Source organism: Mesocricetus auratus, unplaced genomic scaffold, assembly GCF_017639785.1.
Source record: "Mesocricetus auratus isolate SY011 unplaced genomic scaffold, BCM_Maur_2.0 Super-Scaffold_100008, whole genome shotgun sequence".
Taxonomy (NCBI): Eukaryota; Metazoa; Chordata; class Mammalia; order Rodentia; family Cricetidae; genus Mesocricetus; species Mesocricetus auratus.
The window spans coordinates 5,359,033-5,385,245 of record NW_024429192.1 but is presented as its reverse complement, the minus strand read 5'-3'; the positions used below and the strand labels follow the sequence as shown (position 1 = coordinate 5,385,245).

Genomic DNA, 26,213 nt, shown 5'->3' with positions numbered 1-26,213 from the left:
TTCAGTCAGGAAAAAAAGAGTTTGTAACGAGCATGTTAAGCCTTGCAAGGATTCACCATTTTCTGTGTCTGTGGCAAATTCTTGCTTTTACGCATTTGAAGTCCAATCCCTCAGCCTTCTGTCTGAGTTCCTGGTCTGCATTTTATTGTAGGACTGTTCTGTGTAAGCTACAGCCTGTCCCCAGAAAGAGAATTAAGAGACAGCAAAATAAACCATGCATGCTGGGTTGCCTTGACTTCAGCCCCATCCCCCCCAAAAAAGTTATTCAGCCACAACTTCAGGTCCTCCTCGCTCCTGTCCCTTGGAATTTGTTCTGGAATCTCCTTCTGAAACCATAAATTGGGACCAGAATTCTTGTACTACAGGGCTAGGTGGTACCTAGAGATGCTCTGCCCCCTTGTGGTGAGAATGTGTTATAACAGCCAGGCCATTGCTGTGTGATAGGATTCTCTATGCGGCCAGCCCACAAAATTTCAACAGGCAGCTATACAGGTGTCACGATATGTTTTCTATCAAAATAATTATTATGTGTGTGTGTGTGTGTGTGCATTTTACACATGGACATGCAATAATAATTTCTTGCAAATAAAATTTTCACAATAAAAATAGCTTAACAACTGCAAAAACAAACAAACAAACCCAAGCAGGTGTGCACACATACATAAACACCACCCAGATTCTGATATTTGCGCTTAGGTGATAAAACTTCTGCAAAGGATTGTGGCATATTGTCGCACCTGCTGTGCGGCCTGCATCTGAGAATGTAGCAAGGTGGTCGGGATAGATGACACAGAGACCAGTCGGTTGCTTTAAGAAAACTTTATGCTTCCCAAGTCAGCTTAGAAGGAGACCCCAGTCCGCTTAGGAGAGAGCTCTCAGGAGAAGTCTCTCCAAGAAAAATCGCTTCCCTTTTTAAGGACTTCTGCCATCCATCTACATACAATTCTTTCCAGACTTCTCACCCTCCTGGCTGGTGGTTTAATCTCCCGCCCCAGAAGCGGGGAGACACCGCAGGGGGGACAGGAAGAGGCATCTAGCCGTAGGGGGTGTGAAAGTCATGGTATCTCAGTGAGTGAGCCCTTATCTGAGCCCTATCAAGAGCTTTAAAGCACTGAATTGTTTTCAGTAAACATTACACAGCTGCCTGCTCCCAGGCCAAAGGGGAAATGGGTTTCTGCTCAAGGTCTGGTGTCCCCACAGCATATGTGGTCCTTCCTCAGCAGGGCGGAGTTCTCATCATGGCTTCCTTGTTTGTCCCCAACTATGCATCACGTAGCCGCCATGAGGCAGATGCTACATAAACACATAGTAAAATAAATCATGATGACTCTAGAATACGGCTTTACCACGTGCATTTTCTATAAAGAGCAAGGTCGTAAATGTTTTTGGATTTGTGACCCATAGAGTCTTTTTTGTTGTTTCTGTATGGGGTGTGGTGTATGCATGTGTATGCATGTATATGTATGTATGTATAGGCATGTGCATTTATGTATATACATGTATATGTATATATATGCATGCGTATGTATGTATATGCATGTGTATGATGAATGTGTACCCATGTGTACACATGTGAAGGCCAGAGTCGGTGCCAGGTGTCTTCTTGGATCAATGCCTACCTTATTTTTCCTAGGCTTTTTCACTGATTGGCCTGGCGCTCACTGTTTCAGATAGGCGGTCTGGCTGGCAAGTCCCCCCAAGATCCACTGTCCCTGCCCCCAACATGGCTACAGGTATGTGGAGGGACCTCATCATTTTTTTACATGTGTGCTTAGGAACTAATCGGGTCTTCCTGCTTGCCAAGGATCCACCTTAGATTGTATGCAAGTGAATGTGCCCGTGTTCCAATAAAACTTTACTCACAAAGAGACGTGGCAGGTATGCACCTATCTGAAAGGCCCAAATACAGAAGGCCCACAGCAGCAGGTCCTGGGGCAGCACAGGAACTCTCGCGGGGCACTTGTGGGACAACGGGAAGGTATGCAGCAGGACAGCGGTGGACTCTGACCTGTAACCCAACAATTGCCGTCCTTAGCATTTGTCACAAGGAGCTGAAAACTCCCGTGCAGGTGGAGTCTGCCCACAGATGCTCTTCAGCAGGGGGGTGGACGAGTAAACCATGGTGCCTTCCCAGTGGACTGTGAATCAGCTCTAGAAACGGTGTGTGTGTGTGGCGGGGGTGGGGGGGTGCCTATGAAAAGACAAAGGGAAAGTTAGAGCCGTTGATGCCTGGAGGAAGTCAATTCAGAAAAGAGAATGCCTTGTGTGATTCTAACTCCGACACTGTGGAGTGACAGGGAGGGGTGACTAGGTGGAGCCTGGGGCTCTGGAGGGTGGAGAACTGATTCTATGAAACAGCAGACACATGCCCAAGCCTATGAGATATGTAGTATCAAAAGTAAGCCTAAAGATACGTAGTATCAAAAGTAAGCCTGTTAGGGTTTGAACCTGAAACATTCCCCTAAGGACTTACCATGGTGAAGAGTATCCACCACACCCCCTCCATCCTGCCCTCCCTGCATGATGACTGCTTTGAAAGCATGAGCCCAAGGTAACCTCATCGTCGGCAAAGTGCTTGCCCTGCAGATGTGAGGATGTCATCTATCCCAAGACCATGTGAAAGTGTGAGGCGTGGCCGCATGCACTTAAGTTTTAGTGTTGGTGAGAGGGGACAACCCTCATCCCCCAGAGCCATGGAGCTGTCGGGGAGGGGATCTCTCCAGGCAGAGCACCCATGGTCCCTTGTGGCTGAAAGGTCCTCGGGCCTGGGGAGGAGGACGTTTTCCTGGGGCTTGGAGAGATGATAGTGCCATCCTTGGAATGAGAGAGGGCTGTGGTTTCAGCAAAGAGGTCTTCGCGGCTTTCCCGGGACCCTGAGCTATGACCCCAAGGTTCTTACACAGACGGATTGTCCCACATCACACCTGGAGAAGGTGTCTGTCTCTCTTCCGGGACAGTAGGTACCATCTCCCAAGCACTGTTGGTTGACCAGAATTTCAACCTCCCAACAGTGTCTAGAGGCTCTCAGAATACATCACCCAGCCCTTCCTAGGCAAAGACTCAGGGCTCTGTGCTTAGAGAGCTATCCCCAAAGTCACCACCAGAGGGCAGCCACAGCCAGCAGTCCGATACACCCGTCGAAAGACAAAAACAAGAAATCCAGTATTGTGGAAATCTGTGTGCTATGTGGCCTATACTTTATACCGACCTCAGGTGGACATGGCGACCAGAGCTCTTGCAGAGACGGTTTCACATCTAAATTTGTTTTATGCATCCAGTGGCTGCGCAAACAAGGGGGAGCCGACCCTATCAATCCCCTCAGAGCTTGGGCACACTCCCTGGGTCCTCGTGCCCTCCAGGCTTTTGCTTATCTCCTTCAGCTTGACTTGGTATTTATGTCCCGTTTTTTCCCATAAAGAGTCACCTCCTGATGAGGGCTCAGGATAGTCCGCCTGGCCTGTAGATTCAGGCATGCACTTTTGAGACTATTGTACTCCCGTAGCGTCCAGAGGGGACCCACATCCAGATTCAAGGGAAAAGTAGTTGCTCCTAGGGAGATAGATGCAACTGGAAGTAATTGTATTAAGTCAAATCAGCCTCAGAAACACAGTCCTGTAGGTTTCTCTTGTTTGTGGTTCCTAGATTGTTATAAAGATCCGGAGCACAGGGTGTGTACCTGAAGCAAACTGCAAAGCTGTTTAGGGAACAAAAGAACTTAAAGGGAGGGGTGGGGGAGAGAGCAGGGCACGGGATAGGGGTGGAGGGGTGGGGGGAGAGAGCAGGGCACAGGGTAGGGGTGGAGGGGTGGGGGGAGAGGGCAGGGCACAGGGTAGGGGTGGGAGGGAACAGCATATTTTCCTTCCTCTGAGATTCACTCCACCTCCCTACCCAACTAACTTTGTGATCTTTCAGTCTCCAAAAAAGCAAACAAAAAAGAAAACCCACATGGGCGTGCGCATACACACACAAGAAAAATCCCCAAACTTACCAAACAAGAGATCCAATAAGACAAAACAAACACACCAAACAAAATGCACGCGCGCGCACACACACACACACACACACACACACACACACGGAGTCCGTCTGTGTTGACCGGCTACTCCCGGCATGGGCCTGCTCCGGAGCGTGGTTGGCTACCTGATTTTCCCCTCCCAGCAGCAGCCAGTTGCAGACAGCTTCTTGGGTAGGGGTGCGACTTGGTGTCCGCTCCCCTTCTCTGTGCTGGGGTTTTGTTTTTCAATGACCTGGTCGATTCTAAGGGGACATCTAGGTTTACAGTATAGGTGATGTTAGTAGCCAATTTTTTCAGACTAACTTGGCAATACTAAGAAATATTAAAAGTTATGTATAAAATAAAAGCATCAGACTGGAGTCCTCTTCCCTCCTCCACAGCACTCACTAAACCTTTGCTTTGGTGGCCCGTGGCGAGTTCCCTTGCAATCCCCCCACTGCCACAGGAGCCCTTGCTGCAATAAAGCAGCCAGAGAGGGTAAGGACGGATGGGCGGGCAGTTAAGAAAGCAGAGGGCCTGCTGGCTTTCTTTAAAGAAGCTACCAGAGACCTAGGGTGTCTCCTTGTGCCTCACTGAGCCTCAGATACCCCGTTAGTGTCCAGCTTGCTTCCATGGAGCATTCAGAGCCCGCTGTCCGTGTCTCTTCCGAAGACGCTGACAGCCATGCACCCTCTCAGGCCAAGGGACTGCAGGCCAGGTGAGGGAGTGGACTTGTTCACGTTGGGTGAGTAACATGTCAGCCCTGGGCTCCATGGGAGCCTCCTAGCCTTTAATGGACGGCATTACAGGGTCGTCTGCGTCACAGACCTCCAAAGCTTTGTCTCAACAGTGTAGGGAATGAAATCAGAGCTGTGGCGTCATCCCTGTGGTGAGCGTGAGAGGCAGGTGAGCAGGGCTGTTACCACAGAGTACCTGCGGCTCATCTGGCTCGCAGATTTGGGTTCTAAAATCCCCAAATCAGGCATCTCATCAACTGACAGCCTCCGGTTAGCCCCCCCACCCCGTGGCTGTGTCATGGTGGATGGCATCACGGAAGACACCCACGAGAGAGGGAGAGATCACACGGCACCACAGGATGACTGAGAGCAGGGGGGCGGCAGGTCTGACTCCTTCTTACAACATTGCTTTTACTTTAGTGTGTGAGTGGTTTTGCCTGAGTGTGTGTGTGAGTGTGTGTGTGTGTGTGAGTGAGTGTGTGTGTGTGAGTGTGTGTGTGTGAGTGTGTGTGTGTGTGAATTACATATGTACCTGATGCTCACAAAGGCCAAAAGAGGGTGTCAGACCCCCGAACTAGGACTGAATTCACAGGCAACTGTGAATCACTACGTGGGCCATGGGAGCCAAGCCCAGGTCCCATGCAGGAGCCGCACACACTCTTGACCACAGAGCCCTTTCTCCACCCTCCCCTGCCACCCCCTCCCCCACCCCTCCTCTCCACTCCTTCCCCCATCTCGCTCTTTTATAATAACCCTAGTCATTGAAGTTGTGAAGTTCCAGAAGAACTACATTAGCCCCTCCCAAGACCACCCCCCCAGTGACCACCTCTCCGTAGGTCCCACCCATTAAAGGTTCTATGGGCACAATACCGCCACCCTGAGGATGAAGCTACTACCAGCCTTTGAGGGAAATCATGCCCTAACCACCCTGCTTCCTGTGGCCTGGGGCTGGCTGAGGGTTACAAGCCTGGTAATCCACACTCCCACCAGCACTGTTGTTACTGCTGTAACCAAACACCGCAATCTAGCCGGGCAGTGGTGGCGCACGCCTTCGATCCCAGCACTCGGGAGGCAGAGGCAGGCGGATCTCTGTGAGTTCGAGGCCAGCCTGGTCTACAGAGTGAGTTCCAGGGCAGCTTCCAAAACAATACGGAGAAACCTGTCTCGAAACATCAAAAAAACAAAAACAAAAGCAAAAAACCCTGCAATCTGAGGATGGAAGGCTTCATTTATCCACAGTTTAAAATCTGTATGTGAGCGTGTTCCTGTGAGAGGGGAGACACTAAGTGCAGGTACCTGCAGAGTCCAGAAGAGGGCGCCAGAGCCTCCTGGAGCTGCAGAGTCCAGAAGAGGGCGCCAGAGCCTCCTGGAGCCGTAGAGTCCAGAAGAGGGCGCCAGAGCCTCCTGGAGCCGTAGAGTCCAGAAGAGGGCGCCAGAGCCTCCTGGAGCTTCAGAGACCAGAAGAGGGCCCCAGAGCCTCCTGGAGCCGTAGAGTCCAGAAGAGGGCGCCAGAGCCTCCTGGAGCCGCAGAGTCCAGAAGAGGGCGCCAGAGCCTCCTGGAGCCGTAGAGTCCAGAAGAGGGCGCCAGAGCCTCCTGGAGCCGTAGAGTCCAGAAGAGGGCGCCAGAGCCTCCTGGAGCTTCAGAGACCAGAAGAGGGCCCCAGAGCCTCCTGGAGCCGTAGAGTCCAGAAGAGGGCGCCAGAGCCTCCTGGAGCCGTAGAGTCCAGAAGAGGGCGCCAGAGCCTCCTGGAGCTTCAGAGACCAGAAGAGGGCCCCAGAGCCTCCTGGAGCCGTAGAGTCCAGAAGAGGGCGCCAGAGCCTCCTGGAGCTGCAGAGTCCAGAAGAGGGCGCCAGAGCCTCCTGGAGCCGTAGAGTCCAGAAGAGGGCGCCAGAGCCTCCTGGAGCCGTAGAGTCCAGAAGAGGGCGCCAGAGCCTCCTGGAGCTTCAGAGACCAGAAGAGGGCCCCAGAGCCTCCTGGAGCCGTAGAGTCCAGAAGAGGGCGCCAGAGCCTCCTGGAGCCGCAGAGTCCAGAAGAGGGCGCCAGAGCCTCCTGGAGCTGCAGAGTCCAGAAGAGGGCGCCAGAGCCTCCTGGAGCTGCAGAGTCCAGAAGAGGGCCCCAGAGCCTCCTGGAGCCGTAGAGTCCAGAAGAGGGCGCCAGAGCCTCCTGGAGCCGTAGAGTCCAGAAGAGGGCGCCAGAGCCTCCTGGAGCTGCAGAGTCCAGAAGAGGGCCCCAGAGCCTCCTGGAGCTGCAGAGTCCAGAAGAGGGCCCCAGAGCCTCCTGGAGCTGCAGAGTCCAGAAGAGGGCCCCAGAGCCTCCTGGAGTTGCAATTACAGGTGTGCGAGTCACCTGGCATGGGAGCCGGGACCTGGCTCTCTGCAAGAGAAGGAAGTGCTCTTAACTGCTGAGCCATCATTTTTTTAGGCTGCTTATATCATGGAAAGTTTTTCTTTCTCCTTCAACTATGGCAGATAGTTTGGCTGGGTATATGGTCTAGGTTGGCCCTTGTGGCCTCTTAGGACTTGGAGTGCATTGCTCCAGGCACTTCTGACTTTCCAAGTTTCCAGTGAGCACTCAGCTGTAGCCTGATGCTTCTCTCCTGCCAACCAGTTCCCAAAGAACCATTCAGAGGCTGAATATTGACTACAAATTGTTTGGCCTATTAGCTAGGCTTATTATTAACTAGCTCTTACAACTAGATTAACTCATTTCTGTTAGTCTGTGTCTTACCACAAGGCTGATGGCTCATTACCTCACCTCTTGCTTTCCGGTGGCTGCTGGTGGCTGCCTGACTCCGCCCTTCCTCTCCCGCTATCTCTGCTTGGATTGCCGTTGACTTGAGATTCTCCTCCTCATTGGTGTTCCGTGTTTCCTGTATGTCCCTTTCCTGTAGGTTTGTTTTTTTAACTTTAACTGCTTGCTATTTTTATTATTTAGTTATCCCTTGCTTACCTGGTGTAAGCTCTTTTTCTTAATTTCACTGAGCTGTCTCGTTGTTTCTTCTTTAAACTGCTGGAGTTCTTTGATTTGATCCTCTACGATTGTTCTTTGAAATTCCGTGTTCTGGAGTCCATCTAGGCAATCCTCGTTGGCAGCAATGAGATCTGTGCATGAGATTTTACTTGCTGGTCTTTGTCTGATGTGGGCAGAGCAGGTGGGGGAGGACAGGATGCGTGGGCAGGTTGGCCGACCGTGGGTTGAAAATGGCTTAGGTGGAATGAAGTTGGAGGACAGAGGGGGCTGGACTGGTGTGCCGGATGCGTCCTGGCCCAAGCCTGGAGTGTGTGGGTCTGCCTGGTTGGGTGTGCTGGGGGTGGGGCAGGGTGTGCTGGGGTGGGGTGTGCTGGGGGTGGGGTGGGGTGGGGTGGGGTGTGCTGGGGGTGGGGTGGGGTGTGCTGGGGGTGGGGTGGGGTGTGCTGGGGGTGGGGTGGGGTGTGCTGGGGGTGGGGTGGGGTGTGCTGGGGTGGGGTGGGGTGTGCTGGGGGTGGGGTGGGGTGTGCTGGGGGTGGGGTGGGGTGTGCTGGGGGTGGGGTGGGGTGGGGTGTGCTGGGGGGGCGGGGCTGTTGGTCTAGGCTGGCAGTCAGGCTGGGGAAGGTGTGTGAAGGGGACAGCCAGGCAGACTCACTTGATGCCCTCCCCCTGCTTTCCTCGGCCACTCCACACACTCAGTGCACACACACACACACACATGTGCACACACACTTCACACACTCAGTGCACACACACATGCACGCACACTCCACACACGCATGCATACACACACACACACACACCAATAAAAAGTCTTCAGCTTAGAAGAAAATAAGATGGAATAGTGATTGGGGAAGACACTTGACATTGACCCTGATCTCCATATGCACCAACACACTCACACGCTTTCACACACACAGACTCACAGAGAGACTGGCACACAGACACGTACAGACACACACAGATACAGACTCTTACACAGACACACACATTCACACACATACACACACAGACTCACACACACGTAGACTCACATAGACACTGGCACACAGACACGTACAGACACACATAGACACAGACTCTTACACAGACACACACACACACACCAATAAAAAGTCTTCAGCTTAGAAGAAAATAAGATGGAATAGTGATTGGGGAAGACACTTGACATTGACCCTGATCTCCATATGCACCAACACACTCACACACTCTCACACACAGACTCACACACACAGACTCACAGAAAGACTGGCACACAGACATGTACAGACACACACAGACACAGACTCTTACACAGACACACACACTCACACACTCTCACACACACAGACTCACACACACGTAGACTCACAGAAAGACTGGCACACAGACATGTACAGACACACACAGACACAGACTCTTACACAGACACATGCACACACACTCACACACATAAACACACACAGACTCACACAGAGACTGGCACACACATACACACACACACATGCAGACTCACATACACAGACTCACACATGTACACGAATAAAATAAAGTAATGGCAATCGAACTTAGTGCTGACATGTAAAAGTCAGGAAACTTCTCTTACAGAAACCAGAATCCATCTTTATTCTGCCTGTGTTCCCCACTGACAGCAGACACCAAGTGTTAACACCCAGCCCCTTTCCAAGGTGTCTTGGTTTGGTTTCTCAGCTGTGATAAAGACCAAAACCAAAGGAACTTAAGTGGGGAGGAACCTGGAGGCAGGAGCTGACACAGAGGCCACAGAGGGGCGCTGCTTACTGTCTTGCTCCCCATGGCTTGCTCAGCCTGCTTTAGTCTACAGCACAGAACACCCGCCCCCTGTAATGACACTGCCCACAGTGACCTGGACCCTCCCACATTAATCATCAATCAAGAAAATGCCCTAGCCGGGCGTTGGTGGCGCACGCCTTTAATCCCAGCACTCGGGAGGCAGAGGCAGGCGGATCTCTGTGAGTTCGAGGCCAGCCTGGTCTGCAGAGCCAGTGCCAGGACAGGTTCCAAAGCTACAGAGAAACCCTGTTTCGGAAAAGAAAGAGAAAAAAGAAATGCTCTGCAGCTTGCCTACAGATCAGCCTGGCGGGGGCATTCTCTCTATTGAAGATCTCTTCCCTCGCTTGTGTCACATTGACAAAAGTACCAACCAGCATAGGAGGGCACTGTGCTCCACGGGTGACTGGTGTCCCTCTGGGACTTTGCTCCCTCACTTTTGATCAGAGGGGCTGATGATTCTCCACCCTGACACACTGTGCCTTAATAACTGACTCCCCCCCCCCCCCGGCAGTCCCGTCCTCCTCATTCCGCGGCTGCTGGGGTTGCTGTGAAGCCCCCAGATACTGGTTCCTCTTCCAGAAGTTACCACAGTGATGAGAACACAGCATCCCTGGGGCATGGAGAGAGGCCTAGCATTGAACGTGGATTCCTCAGCAGGGTACCTGGGTTCAGTTCCCAGCACCCATCCATAACTCCGGGGGATCCAACACCCTCTCCTGATCTCCACAGGCACCAAGTACACTTACACATATGCAAGTGAACAGTCGCAAAACTAGAGCAGATAAATCTGGTTTTTCAAAAAAGCATACAAGATCATGTTTTAAAAGCTTTAATTTAAAAATGTCAACACAGCAAAAGGCACTGTCCTAACATGCAGTGTGTGCAAAATATCGACTGAGAACCTATGAAGAGCTGAGAGTGGCCCCTGCGCAATAGCATGACAGTCCCCTGTGTGTGTGTGTGTGTGTGCAGTGTCAGAAGTTACAGCATGACAGTCCTGTGTGTGTGCAACCAGGAGTTACAGCATGACAGTCCCCTGTGTGTGTGTGTGCAGTGTCAGAAGTTATAGCATGACAGCCCTCTGTGTGTGTGTGCGCGTGCGCGTGTGTGTGCATGCACAGTCAGAAGTTACAGCATGACAGTCCCCTGTGTGTGTGTGTGTGCAGTGTCAGAAGTTACAGCATGACAGCCCTCTGTGTGTGTGTGTGTGTGTGTGTGTGTGTGCGCGCGCGCGCATGCACAGTCAGAAGTTACAGCATGACAGCTCTGTGTGTGTGTGTGTGTGCGCGCGTGTGTGTGCCCATGCACAGTCAGAAGTTACAGCATGACAGCCCTCTGTGCGTGTGCAGTCAGACACTGCGGCATGACAGGCAGGTAGCATTTCAAGGCGCAGTTCAGTTCTCACTTGCCTCTCCCCTTCTGCCTTTTAAATGAAGGGACCAGAAGAGGGGGAGATAAGGAGTCTGCAGTTGGGGAGTGAGGGATTGTGAGGCCTGGTCCTCCAAGGGCAGATAAGCTCGAAGGCCTAGGGATCTCCCTGCCTTAAAAGGCACAGGAATCCCTGTGGAAAAAGGAGCTGGTGACAGGAGGTCTGTACGCCAGGAATATCAAGGTCACTGTGTCACAAGCTAGTCACAAGCACTCTGGGTCCCTCTCCAGGCCATCCCTCCAGTCTGGGCAACAGGAATCCGTTTGGAGCAGAGTTTGGCTGTGGATTCAGCGGCCACAGCTGTCCTAGGGGCGCATGAACTCTGAGGACAGCAGGGATAGTGTCCGTGAGCATCTTGGGGTGGGGACGAACGGGGCATTCATTGGATTCAGAGGGCTCTGGGACACCAATAATTATTCTAGGACAGAAGCGATTCAGAGGCAAATCCATGTCAGGGATCTGACGTGGAAATGTCCACCCCACCCCACCCCCAACATGGGATTCACTGATCTGTGGGACATGAGAGCTGTGGTCATGGAACCAGACTGAGCCAAATGTGTCTCCTGGAAGACAGTCAGTGCCGCACAGGGGGGTGATTTTTATTAGATTGTGTGTTTAAAACTTTATTATTGTTTCATTTTTTAAAGATTTATTTAATATGCTTACAACATCCTGCCTCCATGTATCCCTGCAGGCCAGCAGAGGGCGCCAGATCTCATTACAGATGGTTGTGAGCCACCATGTGGTTGCTGGGAATTGAACTCAGGACCTCTGGAAGAGCAGCCAGTGCTCTTAACCTCTGAGCCATCTCTCCAGCCCTAAAGCTTTATTATTGTTTTATTTGTGTATCACTGTGTGTCTGTCTGTCTGTCTGTCTGTCTGTCTGTGCATATGTGGAGGTCAGAGGACACCTTTCTGGGGCCTGTCCTTCCCGTCCACCATGGGTTCTGGGGATCAAACTCAGATCACCTCTGTCTCACCAGCCCCTGTTCAGTTTTCCGAAGCTCATGTCTGACAGCAGGGTTTCGTGCTCTCCAGGAGAACCAGGCGGTGAGCTCTCAGGGTGTCTGGTACAAAAAGCTCCTTGCATCTCAGGTGGCAGCCGGGGAAGGCTGGCCCTCAGAGCGCCAGCTCCCCCATGCTCTCAGGGGGCAACGCCGGCTCCCCCACGCTCTCAGGGGGCAACGCCGGCTCCCCCACGCTCTCAGGGGGCAATGCCGGCTCCCCACACTCTCAGGGGGCAGATGGCCTGAGATGTCTGTCTGTCTGCTGTGAAAGCCACTCTGGTGCCGCCCCTCCACTCCACTCCCGTGGTTCCTTCAGGTTGGAGGTGGGAGGGGCAGCAGATACTGCATTAGCTAGCTAGACTGCTTTGTCAAATTCTACCAAGCAACAGGCGGGCATTGTCCTGCGTCCTCAAGGCGGGAGTCTGGAAGGAAGGCTTGGGAGGGCCTCGTGTCCTTGAAGACTGACGTGGAGAGTTCCTCCTGGTCTCTGTCCCCAGTCCAGCCGCCATCCATCTCCAGCTCTCCTTGGCCTTCATCTTCATCCCTCCGATCTCTGTCTCTGGCATCTCGTGGTTCTCCTCGTGGGTGCCAGTGGCCATCTTACAAGTAGGACCCGCTTCAGTCTCTCAATGAAACGCCATCGTTGGTAAAGACCCTATTTCCACACAAGGCAACATTCACTAGTGCTGGGGGTTGGAACCTCAATGTGTTCTTTTAGGAAGGGAACTCGTCCAGCAAGTCAAGCCTGTCACCTCAGGGGCCTTGCTACATCAGGCCCATGCCAGTACCCACACACACACACCTTCCCCTGTGCCCATGGCCACTTTCTCTCCCGTGGTAACCCCACGCCTTGCTCATGGTATTACTCTAAAGGGGTCGTTTTCCTACAAGAAGCAATTTCTATCCGAGTTGAACGGTGAGGGGTATGCATGTGTACGTGGGTGTGCTTGGATAAGGAATGCAGGAAAGCTGTGTAATAAGGGAGGAGAGGGAGACAGGAGGCCAGGAGGATAGAGTCACAGTTGTGAACAAAGGGACAAGTACCATGGTGCCACTGTGTTGGCTGCTGGTTCTTTGACTTAAGAGGGACCACAGTGAGCAGCGGCTGCAGGAGGGGCAGGGCAGACAGGTGGGCAGTGCAGGAGGGTGACAGGTCCTGCATCATCTACGCCACCTAATAGTGGCTTGCTGTTTCTGTCAGAGCTGCCTCAAGTGTACCAATGTCCTTGGGGGGGGCGAGGAAAGGGAGGGCACACCCTCCCCTTTTCAAAGGCTACTTATGACCCTGCCCTGGATGAGATGACAGACTCTGGAGATCCACCATGGAGGGCCTCACTCTCCCTGGGGATCAGAGTGGAGATTGGGCGGGGGACTGTGAGGGGTCTGATAAGGAGGGGTGGGGAGGAGGGGAGGGAGAGGGAGCTGGGATTGACATGTGAAACAAGCTTGTTTCTAACTTAAATTTAAAAAAAAAAAGGAAGAGAAAAAAAAAGGCTACTTACGAACTGGGCTCATCATGTCCATATCTTTTGGCCAGAACTTAGTCATGTGACCCGCTAATGTCCAGAGATTTGGGGGAAAACTGGGCTTACATTCTCAGAGGCCAAATTGTTGGGGACTCTGCTCGATTTTAAAAGACAAGGGTAGGTGCTGCAGAATTAACTGATCATCTACTATAGAAGAAACATGTTTTTAGAAAACTTGTATTATGAATTCACCCCTCAATCCTTCAATAGCAAAAACTCCCGTGGCACCCCTACAATAAAGACAATGACAGGCCTGTGACTGGAAGGACCAGATTGTCGCATGCAGGGCTTGTCTATTCTTAACGAGCTGTGGGGTTCACGACAAAGGCTTCAGTTCGGGAAGGTGTGTGGCAGGCTGTTCTACAGCCACCTGGTTTTCAATGACATAGCAAGCCCTGCAGCTCTCCAGAACGCGGGCCTGGAAGAATGCCCTGTCTTTCTTCTGCCAGGCGTCCGACTCGATGTACACGTTGAATGGATCCTGGGAGTGCTCCAGCTTCTTAGATCGGATGTAACTCAGCATGATGCCCAGGGTGAAGAAGCTGAAGAAGCCCAGCACCATGAGGATGTAGAGCGCTTCCAGCCTGCTGTCATCCCGGGGCTGAGACCTGCGAGCCAGGCCCCATGCATCGCCGCCCTGTTCGGCCGTCTCCCGCCACAGCGTGGCCAGGAAGGGCATCACAGTTGTGGAGTTGGACAGGATCATCCTGGGCTCCCAGCTTTTCCCCAGATGTACAGCAAAAGTCCTGAAAGGAAAATGCAACCTGAAATCATATAGTGTGAACTGGCCACCTCCCACCCATGCTCACAGTTCTGAGTCTTAGGTGACGGGGAGTGGACACGCATCCTCCCATGGTGTAGACCATCGGGGAGTGGACAAGCATCCTCCCATGGTGTAGACTATCAGAGAGTGAACAAACATTCTTCCATGGTATACACCATCAGGGAGTGGACAAGCATCTGCCCATGGTGTAGACCATCAGAAAGTGGACAAGCACCCTCCCATGGTGTAGACCGTCAGGGAGTGGACAAGCATCCGCCCATGGTGTAGACCATCAGGGAGTGGACAAGCATCCTCCCATGGTGTAGACCGTCAGGGAGTGGCCAAGCATCCGCCCATGGTGTAGACCATCAGAAAGTGAACAAACACCTTTCCATGGTGTAGACCATTGGGGAGTGGACAAGCATCCTCCCATGGTGTATACGGTGGGAGAGAACAACCATGCTTCTGTGGTACATGCCATCGGGAGCCTCGTTGACCTCTCTTGGTCAATCAACTGACAACTTGATTCACTGTCGTTTGCTCACACCCTCTCTGGTAGGTGGCCACTGGGATGAGTTTGATCAGCACGTTACTGCGTATAGGTGTGCTGTGTGTCGTAAATGGTGTGGGGTCGTGGGTCTCGTTGGGTCTCTTTCCCTCATTACTATCCTTCTGGCCCGTTCAGATGCTGTGTACGTGTGCACGTGTGCACGTGTGCACTTGTTTACAGTCGACCCATGTCCGTGTCAGACGCTCATTTCTCTGCCCCCAGTGATGGACGCTACGGCGGCCACTCCATAAACAAGGCGGATAGCCCGGCGAAACAGCTCACTGGGTGAAAGTGCGGGTTAAAGCCAGGCCTGGTGACCCGAGTCCCATCCCTGGGACCCGCAGGGAGGAAGGAGGAGAGAACTGACCCCTGCAAACTGACCTCTCTCCTCCCAACACACGCACACACACATACACAAAGCAAATACATCAACAAATGTGCCTTTTTAAACACTTAAAAAATAAAAATACACGTGGGAAGCGGAGGCAGGAGGATGCCTATGAGTTTGGGTCTACAGAATGAGTTCCAGGCCAGCCAGGGATAGTGAGACCCTGTCTCAAAAATACTGAATAAATAATAAGCAAAAGGGAGACAGCAAACCTCATAAATTATACCTTCCCACACTAGTTCCCGGGACTTGTGGTGATGAGTGGGAATCTCCCCCATAGGCTCATGTATTTGAGCGCTCAGCCCTGGGCTTGGAACTTGTGGGAAGTTGTAGAACTTTTAGGAGGTAAAGGCGTCTCAGAGGAAGCACAACGCTTGGGGAGGGGCTTGAGGACTTATAGTCCCGCCCACTTCTAAGTCACTCTATGTGCTTTCTTGGTTGCAGATGAAGATGTGATCTCTCGGTTTCCTGCCCTGGCTGTCTGCTGCCGACGCCCCCCACCATATGGACTCTGCAACTGTAAGTCTAAAGAAACTCTTCCATAAGTCACTTTTGGTCCTGGTGTTTGTCACAGCAACAGAAAAGTAACTACAATGGTTTATGTAGCTACTCGGACTGAGGCTCTGTGTGGAATACGCAGTGTGTGGTTACTACAGTGTGAACGTATCTTCCCAAGGCCACACTGTTGGAAACTGGGCTCCCAGTGTAACCGTGTTGAGCAACAAGACCACTGGGAAGTAATTGTATCCTAAGGATACTGAATCTATTTATAGATGAATTTGTTATTGAGGGAGTGGCTTTATTATCCTTGACTTTATCCGTAGATATAATGGGTTATCCATGGTGAACTTGCCCTGTCTAGCTACGTGATACCCCCTGCCGTGTTGTGGCGCAGTACAAGGTGTTTACCAGATAGTAAACACATGACCACACCACCCTGTTGGACATCTTCAGAACCATGACCCAAACCGAGCAATAGTCCTCGTAAACTACACAGGCACGGTGCTCAGATCTGGAGAGAGAATGGAGGAGGAGGGTCTGTTCCACCGTGGATGTCTCTCTAAGGGCAGTTGTATTCACTGAGGTGAAGGCCTACCCGACAACATGGCGGCCCGCGAGCTGCGTGCCGAGTTCACCAGCACTCTAGCCTGAGGACCTGGTGCTCCAGAGTTTGGTCTTCCGCCTCCAGCTTTGGATCCTGGCTCCATAACTCCATGGACACAGGGTTCTAGGAATGTTCCTCAGTCCTTTGTTGTGTCTGTTCCTCTTTGTAAACCAGAATGACTCAGCACTGTTTTCAAGCCGTTGCATCACTGGTCAGGCAAGGAATGTGGCAGGCTGGGTTGATATTTAGTGGTCCTGAGTATGGATGTGGATGGTTGATCTTGACTGTCATTGACCGGATTGAGAGACACCTGGGATACTGGTGATGTGCACCTCTGGGCGTGTCTGTGAGGACCTTTCCAGAGATGATTAGATCATGCAGGCTTTGACCTAATCAATGTTTAAATCCATAATGGGTTCAGAGTCTGGATAGACTAACAGGAGGCAGTAGACCTGCAGAGCCGAGGCTGAGTTAGCAAACATGGGTCGTTGTGTTGTCTTCAAAGGGTCTGCATTCCCCTTGGCCCTCTCCTGATACTGCTTGCTGCTTCCTGGCTGCAACAGGGCGAGCAGATCTGTTTTACTGTGTGCCCTCTGCCTCCCCACAGCCCAGAACCGGCAGAGCCAAGCAACGGAGTACTGAACTCTCTGAGAGTGTGAGACAAGGCAAGTCCTTCCAGATTGTTTTCTTAGTGCTCGTCACGGTCGTAGAACGTGACTGACGTGACGAGGTCGCTGGGTTTTCTGCCTCACTTAGAATCTGCACTCTGAGAATTTGTGGCTTTAGGTTATTGGCTTCATTTTACCGTGGTTGACCACTGTGGCGCTCTCCCACACTTTCTGGAGAGAGCTGCCTTGAATGAGAAACAAAGCCCATTCTCCTGATTGATAGCCATTACAGTATGTGCAGAGGCCTGTTAGGGGTGGGAAGGGCGGAAGGATACCAAGCTACCAATTCCCCAACAAAGGGGGAAAAAAAACATAGCCCCATTCTGACCACAGGGACAGGCGGGAGTCATCTAGAAACAGAGTGAAACTCAAAGCTCAGTCATTTCTTCCTAAACAGTTGAAGCCATTTAGGGATTCTCCAGCCTCTCCCTTAAGAGGAGAGCAGGCATCGAGCTGACAGCATAACTTTATTTCCAAAATCCCAGAGTGACCACACAACCCTGCTACCAATTACCATCAGGGAGTTCTTACAGACCAGTGTCTATGTGGGTGATGGCAGGAGGCACTGGGGACCCAAATGTTAATTGATTTAGAATCAGTAACTCCACCCAGGAAACTAATTTCAGAGTCAATTCTGTTTAATATATACTTGCGGTTTTTTTTTTTCTGAAAAGACTTGTTTCTTAAAACCAGATGGAAATTACCATGACCAGAAGAAACAGCCCCAAACATCTGTTTGAAATCCCTCGGGGCCCATACTCCTTCTGAGGCTGGAGTTTAGCATGCCTGAGAAGCACCTGGTGAATTTTGGATTGCCAGGCTCCCCCTACAGGATTTCTGTCTCCTAAAACTCAGGTGGGACTGGGAATTTTTGCCCGCCAGGTGCCATCAGAGCTCTGGGAGCTCTCGCTGTAGCTCTGGGCACCGGGCCACTAACTTTGAGAAGTCCTGTGGAGCCCTCAGAAAATAATGACACCTGGGTCCCACCTGGGAGATGTTAACGGTGCATCTCTGGGTTCCTGCCTGACACTGGACTTTTAAAAAGCTTCCCATGGTAGTGTGAATGTGTCATCAGATCGGGCCCTGGAAAGAATTCTCAGGGAGACAGTGCTGAGAAATGGTCTTTAAATGGCAGTTGGGGTGCGTTCTGAGCTGTTAACCCGCTCCCTTCCTTCCCCCTTCCGTGCTATGGGACAGCACGGATAGAAGGAGGCTCTGGTCAGGTGTCATCGTGGCCTTTCACTTCTGAGACGGGAAGAAGGGATTTGTCTTCCAAGAGAGTCTCATGTAGTCCACACTGGCCTTGAGCTTACCACATGCCAAGGACGACCTTGAAGGGTCATGCCTCCTCTTCCCCAGTGCTGACGGGGGGGCCATTATGTCGCTACTCCTAGGTTATGCCCATCGAGGATTGAACCCAGGGCATCATACGTATGAATAAAGCACTCTACCAACGAGCTCATGCCCAGCTGGAAATGGGTTCCCTGTGTTACTGAGCCCGGGTGCTTTTTGTCACAAACAGAGCTCTGTACTCCTGACTGATGCTGACAGTCAGGTCTGAGGCATCGGGGCTGTGCGGTGGGAACTTGGAAACGGACCGGTGTTTTCTGCAGAGCACCTGGCAGAATTGACTGCCTGAGATGGAAGCATGGCTCCATGGTCAAATCTTCCTTGCTTTCCAGGTCTCCCTGGTCTTGTATGCTTCCGCACAAAGTATCCTCCTCACTAGGCACGCGCCAACTCACCCTGACACCGTACCCTGTGACTAGCTTTATGCCAGGCCAGAAAAGCCCGCGTAAGCCCCTGCCTTTCAAATAACGACTCTACAGTGCTTTACACGAATGCATTGCTTTGCCTTGCCTTTGCTGTGTCCCCCGTACCCCCACAAAGCCTGGGGGCAGTTCACTGTGGTACTTCATATACTGAGACTCCAAGTGAGTTCATCAGCGGCCTCAAGACAATCCTGGCGGAGATGGCACAGGGTCTAATCTGCATGCCATTGGCGGAGGTGGCACAGGGCCTAATCTGTATGCCGTTGGCGGAGATGGCACAGGGCCTCATCTGCATGCCATTGGCAGAGATGGCACAGGGTCTAATCTGCATGCCATTGGCGGAGGTGGCACAGGGCCTAATCTGCATGCCATTGGCAGAGATGGCACAGGGTCTAATCTGCATGCCATTGGCGGAGGTGGCACAGGGCCTAATCTGTATGCCGTTGGCAGAGATGGCACAGGGCCTAATCTGCATGCCATTGGCTGAGATGGCACAGGGTCTCATCTGCATGCCGTTGGCGGAGATGGCACAGATGTCATTTGGGGGCTTGTGTCAGATTCTCCACGTTCACTCCCGTCAGTGTCAGGGAACCCACAGCCCGGTAACCCTGGCATCAGGAATGTTGGACTCCAATGGGTGTTGAGAGTAATTGGTCCAACGATTTCGATTTACAGAAAACAGCTGTGCAGTGCTGATTTGAGTTACCCAAGGTTTATCCCTCCCATTGAAACACTTGAAACTCAGTCTTTCAGCTACCAGCCCCTATTTTATCGGTACAGAGAGCAGAGTTCCCAGAACTTGTAGAGAGGAGATGGACACCTTAGACTCGAAGAACTGGGGAACCAGCAGCTTCTCAGGTCCAGTTGGGTCTCTCGTGTGAGGACTGGCTTTGCCCTTAAACATTTCCTAAGCTATGAGACATTGGCACCTCTAAGTTCTCCACAGACAGCTCCACCCTGAGAGGACTGAGTCCCTGACACTGTACAGGCTGTCGAGGCATCGACAGTAGGACCTGGGAATACCCAGCTTCGGACTTAGCCAGTTGGGGTTCAACCTGGGTAGAACATTCTCACACTGGCTGGGACTTCTATCCCTGTCTGCAGACGCTTGGGCTTGAAGCAAGGGCACGGTCCCAGTTAGAATAGCGCAAGTGTGTTCTTTTCCTTGAAAGCTCAGACCCAGAACTGCAGGCCCAAGCAGGGCTGGGGCTCTGGGAAGCCGAGCAGAACTGAACCGCAGCTGTGGGTGGATCCTGTGTGGCCCCTAGTGCAACCCTTCTGCATTCCTGCCCCTGCCCCACCTGCTCCTGCTAGGTTACCTATCAGAACCGGTAACAGTCTGGAAGCTTCTGGAACAAAGGCTTTCCCAGCACTGGCAACCTCCTGGGGATCTGAGGTTTGCTTTCCTAGCTGCTTAGGTTCCAGGAAAGGCAGGGGTCATGGCCAGAGCTTGGGTCTGCTTCCTGCCCCCCTCAGGTTTGGGTGAACCAAAGAGCCCTCCCCAGCCACTCCCTATCTCAATGGAGTGGGTACATTCTTGTTCTGACAAGATTCCTGGAGCTTTTCCTCGAAAGCACGCTTCTCAAGCAAGACGCGGGGCTGCGTCACAGAGGTATTTGGCCTTGTGTATGAAGAAGCAGATTGAGAGCAAAAGGGACTCTAGATAGCCCTGATTTGAGCAACCATGACCTTGGCTGGGCCTAGGATTTTACACCGGTTGTCCTTGGAAGCAGCTGTCTATTTTTTTTTTTTTTTTTTTTTTGGTTTTTGGTTTTTCGAGGCAGAGTTTCTCTGTGGCTTTGGAGGCTGTCCTGGAATTAGCTCTTATAGACCAGGCTGGTCTCGAACTCACAAAGATCCGCCTGCCTCTGCCTCCCGAGTGCTGGGATTAAAGGCGTGTGCCACCACCGCCCGGCAGCAGCTGTCTATTTCTTGTGACTTCATTTCAACCCCATGTCCAAACTCTGGGAAACACATAGGCTACATTTTTCCCTTAGCAAGAGGCTCCAGACTCTACAGGCAGCAGCTGGGGTCGCCTTGGTCTCCCATCCTTCCCTTGGGGACTGAGGCAGACCGGGCTTCTCAAGGAATTAGGACAGAGTGTGGAGGCCCAGAACTTCTGTCCTCAGGCAGGGAAGCTGCTGTCTGCCACCTCCTGGTGGCACGTAGGCTGTAGCCTCTGAATCTGGTTCTACTCCCCTGGCTTCCCCGGACCTCCCCACGGGCGACAGACACGGACGGAGGTTGGGGGTCTGAGGAGTGGAAATGCAGACAGGGAAGACTCAACAAGGGAGGAGGGTGAGAATTTTAGCTAAAGAGCTGATGAGAGCTGAAATCGTTCACAATGAGGGAGATAGGAACTGTACTTTCAGGAAATTAAGCAAAACCCAAGAAGCCTCAGTTTCCCCATCTAAAAGCTTGGAATGGGGAACTAACTCTACCCTGTCTGGATGCACACACCACAGGGTCGTAGACAGCATCGAATGACTCTGCTGTGACCTCTGCCCCTGGCCTCTTCAGGCGCATGTGTATGACATCACTGCGGTAGTGGGGTACAGGTCAAAGGCTAGACGGAATGGCAACTGTGAAAACCCCACCCGGCTCTCCGTGTCTGCCCCCCCCACGGTGCCAGCCCCTCTCCCACAATTGGAGAAGTTTGCCAGCATGTCTGGGCTTCTCCTTCCAGGAGCCTCTCAAGCTTATACACTATTACCTGCCTCTGTCCCGAGCCCCAGAAGTTAGATTATTTCAAGAAGGAATTGCTGTGAGTTAGATTCGATACCACTGCAGTGAGAGGGAGTAAGTACATTGCATTCTGGTAGTGGTCTGTGAGATTATTACAGGGAAGCCCCGGCAATGCAGAATGTTTTCCTGTTAAAATTTATACTGTTTTTTATTTTTACAAATCTTTTGCATGATGTAATTTTTAATGCCTATATTGTTATACATGGGGATTTGAAACTCACCTTATCTCTAAAAGAAATTTAAGGCTACTAATAATTATTAAGATAATATACTTTTGTCCCACTCTTGGTAACGCTTACCCTACATTCCTTTGTTTAGTTTTCCATAGTATTGACTGAATACTATCATAGTATGGTATAGTTTCCTTAATCATTGTGTTCACTGTTAAATGTTTATCTTTCCCACCAAAAGGTAAACTTATAGAGCAGGGATCTTGTGTGTGTGTGTGTGTGTGTGTGTGTGTGTGTGTGTGTGTGCATGTGTGTGTATGTGTGTGTGCGCGCGCGTGTGTGCACACGCAGTTTTTCATTCTGTCTGAAACATCTGGAGCAGAGGCTGCATCTGGTGGGAATGCGGTAACCGTTCACCAGAAGCAGGCATGCGTACATGAGTGCATGTATACCTCCCAGTTCCTCCCAGCCCCCAGAAAGAGACCACACAGGAGTCTGCTCACCCCAGAGGGATATAGACCACACGTGTGACTCTCTCTGAGGTCCTCCATGCTTTTCTCTCTGGGATTCATTCCCAGTCCACTATCACAGGCAAGCCCTGGGGGGAGGGAGGGAGACAGCTGGGCTGTTTCCTTGGGAATTTGGGGCACCTTCCTCACCTGCTGGTAAAGCCAAACAGACAAGGGAGGCAGAAGTTTTGGGCCCAGCCAAGACTGCCTGAAATTCCCATCACCCCCAAGAATTCAAGCAGCGCCAGTGAAGTCAGCATCTCTCTGATCACAGAGGGCAGTCAGTCAGCCTTCCTCCGTGGATGTGGGCAGGACTTGTTGTGCTGAAGTGAGCCATCAGTGCAGACACCGGGACAGCCCTGGGTGGGCGCACCGGATGACCCAACGAGCCCTCTTGACCTCAATGGAAAGGGGTGAGGGATTAGGCTGTCACCTAGATTTCCTCTAGAAGTTTCCCTTCCCTCATTCCTGCAATCATGATCAGATATCAACCATGTTCTCCATGTCTACGCCTTCCTCGTGGGAAAAAGGCCAAACCCCAGGAGCCTCCCTGATCAACACAATTCAATAATCAAGTAAGTGATAAAAATAAAATCAATCTCCTCGTGGTCTACTGTGCCTTCAAGCATTGCTGAGCTGGGGTGCAGGGGTCTCTGAGCCTGAGGAATGGGAAGGAGGTTAATTTTCTTATGATGCTTTTAGGCATTTTCCAAATTTTCTCCGAATGCCTATGAGTTAATAACACAAGAAAAATGTTTTCTTATGACCTTCCTGTGAGTGAAGACAGGCTGACAGGGGTTTGACTTAGGGGTGGAATTGTGGCCCCAGTGTGAGGGGCATCTGTAGGCCAAGACAGATTCTTGGTCCCAGGAGGGCATCTGTCTCAGAGGCAGGAGCCCCAGACTTACCCGCTTCTGGAAGCCGAGGGAGCCCGGTGTCCAGCGGAGTTCCAGTTCTTGGCACCGGCTGAGGCTGGGATCTCGAGCCCTAGGCGCTCCGTGCAGTGCGGCTTGGGGCGGGTGGAGCCTCTCAGAACCCAGCCCTGCTCCGCCTATGCACTACTCCCGCCAGCCCAGGTCCCCGAGGTCACCCAGCCCACCCTGCAGCCTGCACGCAGCGCCAAAGGCGGGGAGCACTTGAATCCGGCAGGCAGGTGGGCTCAGGGCTGCAGATAGTCTGTAGGAGAATCAACAAGACAGACCCGGGCAGCACTGGACAAACACCCCCCTTAAGCAGCTCCAAACATAGTCACTCAGAGGAGGCCCCAAACCTCTCCAGATTCCTTTCCCTGAATATCCCGCCGGGCCCCCGTGGCCGTGCAGCTACCCGGCAGGGCTGCCTTGAGTATCTGCTCACTGGATGCTTGGTCCTGGTGCAGAGTGCAGGGCGGGCTCTGCTGTGGGCAGTCAGTTGCTGGAGGCACCCCAGCCCTGGCACCAACTGCAAACCTCGTCCGGCCGGCGGGTGGGCGGGCCAGTATGAACTGCCCTCCTGTCCCAGCGGGAGCAAGCCCTGAAGCAGCTCAGAGAACTTCCGGGTCAGTTTCATAGCCTTGTGCCCACCAGCTAGACCGGTGCGAGTCCGCAGGAGGCAGCGGGGGAGCAGGGAGCGGGGGAGCCGGAAGGGCCCGGCCAGGCTGCTGGATGCCATAGCGGCGGCAGGACACTGATCTACAGCTGGAAGACAGCCACAGTCAAGGGTCTGTGGTCCTTCCTCATCTGGTCTCTTCTAAGGACCACAGCCTCCATGCGTTCCGGGGAACAATGCAAGTGAGGCCGTCCCACAGGGGGTCTACCTGCAGCACCCCAGGGCAATCCTCCTGTTGACAAGGCAGCCAGGGAGCTGTCCTGTGGTAGACTCCACACCCTGGGCCACTCTGTCAAGCTCTAGGATGCCTCAGGCTTTTGACACGCAATTTTATTCCGAGAAATCTATTCCAGGGAGAGAGGATCTGGGTTTAGGGAGGTCTTAAGGAGGTAAAGGCTCTTTACAGTTTTACGTGCAATAATGAAAATCTTGACGCCTGGAACCAGAAAATAATGAAATTAATGGCGCGGATGATACGAGAGGAGCACCATATGACGTCACCAGCCAAATGTTTACAAGTGGGTTGGTTGCAATGTGGCTTTTGCTTGTTGGTTGAGACAGAGCCTCACTGTGGGATCTGCCCATCCTGGCACCCTGCGTAGATCAGGCTGGCCTCAGAGTCACAGAGACCCACCTGCGAAGCGCTAAGATTAGAGTCACACACTACCACAGCTGGCTCAACACAAAAGTGTCTTTGTGCTGGAGTGTTCCGTGGAAAACACAGGCCCTGAACTCTACAGAGAGACACCACCTCGTGTCAGCATCGTCGCCACGGTTACCGTCTAACACCATCATCGTCCGCTGTGGGAATACTCACACCTTCAACCGTATACATACTCCAGAGGGGGGGGGGACTCCACACACTTGGTCTGCAGACTCCTGGGTCTCTCTCCTCCGTGCTGTGTGCGTGTGGCATCTTTCTGCCCGCCCTTTGTGCCCGCCTTTCCAAAGCCAGGTGTCCCAACGGGTGGGGAGAAATGGCAGAAGCTGGAAGTAGCATGTTTATCCTACCAAGAATTTATGTGCGGCCCTTTCAGACCCAGATCAGACCCAACCAGCTGCCGGGATCACAAGACGGAGAAGGGGCTAGGATGCCCCTGTCCCTTGCAGAGGGGTTCACTAATGTCTCAAAGGTGTCCCACGAGGCTCCACCTGTTTTTGCTTTGTTTTGTTTTGAGCCTCATGTCAATAGCACCAAGCTGAGGGTCACGCCGGTACCACTCAAAGCCCCTGCGGAACATTTAAGGCCCAAACCACAGGCCCAGTAAGTAAACTGCGTGCCTTGTGTGCATGGAATCCTGTGTGTGCCCCTCCCCCAGAATGCAAGCTTTAAAAGAAGGCATGTGCATGTGTGTGTGTGTGTGGGGGGGGATGTGCCCTTGTAATCCTGGGGCGGGGGAGGCAGAGGCAGGAGGATCCCTGGGGTCAGACAGCTTACTCCAGGTCAGTGAGAGACTGTTTAAAAACAAATGGCAGCACCTGGAGCCACCACTGCAGGAGGGTGTCCCCCAGCGTCTGGGGCCAGGCCTGCAGGTTGTCCGCTGGCGTCCATACGCAGGCGCATGCCTGTATGCAGAAGTGGAATCCTGGCACAGACCAGTGCCATGACGTTACCCGGGACCTTTCTGTCCCATGATTCCTGCCGCCTCTGGGGGGGCAGCTGTCGTTATCTCCCTGAGAACTCTGGGTCTTCTGCGGGGAACGCCCCGCCAACCACCAAGCTTTCCTCATGCTCGACACGGCGGAACACAGCTGAGGACACCAGTGCCTCCTCACCACGACCGACCAAGACCGGGTCGGGGGAGGGACTCAGGGCCCATTCTGAATCCTCTGAAAGATGGAAGCAAGCCTCTGGGCTATCATCATCTCTCCTCCATCATCCCACAGGCCTGGCCTGGCCCTCCTGTCCTCTCTGGTGACCCTCCTGTCTTCTCTGGTGACCCTCCTCTTGACTACAGTCCTCCACCGTAGATATAGGAGGTCTGCCTCAGTTTCCCCCCAGGGTTCCTCTGTGGAGAGTCCTGCTCATAAGAGGCATCCTTCACCCACGCTGGTCTCTTGGCCCTCCCCTGATGACTCCTGGGAGAGCGCCCTGGCTTAGAAAGAAACTGTCCACTGCCTTCTGGGCTCCACAGGCCCCACTGGTCACCAGCCCTGGTCCCCATCACAGCTTTCCTCTAGCTGAGCCGTTGAGGCAGCAGAAGGGGAGCCCCCCATTCTCCACACAGCCTCTCCCCCATGCAGACCCTCTGGGGAAGCCCCTCATTCTCAACACAGTCTCTTCCCCATACAGACCTGCCCCCTCCCTCAGGGATTCTGCCTCCCTAGCTTTTCAATCCACACTCTTAGGACCCTCCCCCACATGGAGCCCTGGTCAGGTTCAGACCTCAGCCCCACAGCAGGGTGTCACGAGCCAGCTCTGAGCCTGTCGGTCTAGGTTGGTTTGTTTGCTTCTCATTTAATTTTTTTTAATTAAAAATGGAAACATCTAGATGTCTGGTTTC

At 52.6% G+C, this 26,213-nt stretch overlaps 1 protein-coding gene and 1 long non-coding RNA gene across 2 annotated transcripts; one reads left to right on the top strand and one right to left on the bottom strand.

Moving 5' to 3' along the window:
* The first annotated feature begins 1,628 nt into the window (after nt 1-1,628).
* LOC121141887 lies at nt 1,629-16,929 on the top strand. The gene is made up of 3 exons (XR_005878816.1): nt 1,629-1,733; nt 15,598-15,672; nt 16,866-16,929. It is a non-coding gene; the product is annotated as an uncharacterized LOC121141887 (long non-coding RNA).
* Kcne1 (potassium voltage-gated channel subfamily E regulatory subunit 1) lies at nt 13,614-23,578 on the bottom strand. The gene is made up of 2 exons (XM_013116135.3): nt 23,031-23,578; nt 13,614-14,198 (listed from the first exon to the last, which is right to left on the bottom strand). Exon 2 carries the CDS (start codon nt 14,156-14,158, stop codon nt 13,769-13,771), a length of 390 nt encoding a protein of 129 aa, XP_012971589.1. The 5' UTR covers nt 14,159-14,198; nt 23,031-23,578; the 3' UTR covers nt 13,614-13,768.
* Between the last annotated feature and the right edge of the window lie 2,635 nt (nt 23,579-26,213).

Bases quoted from the DNA above. Each gene is read 5' to 3' on its own strand.
- Kcne1 (XM_013116135.3), bottom strand. From the start codon at position 14,158: ATGATCCTGTCCAACTCCACAACTGTGATGCCCTTCCTGGCCACGCTG.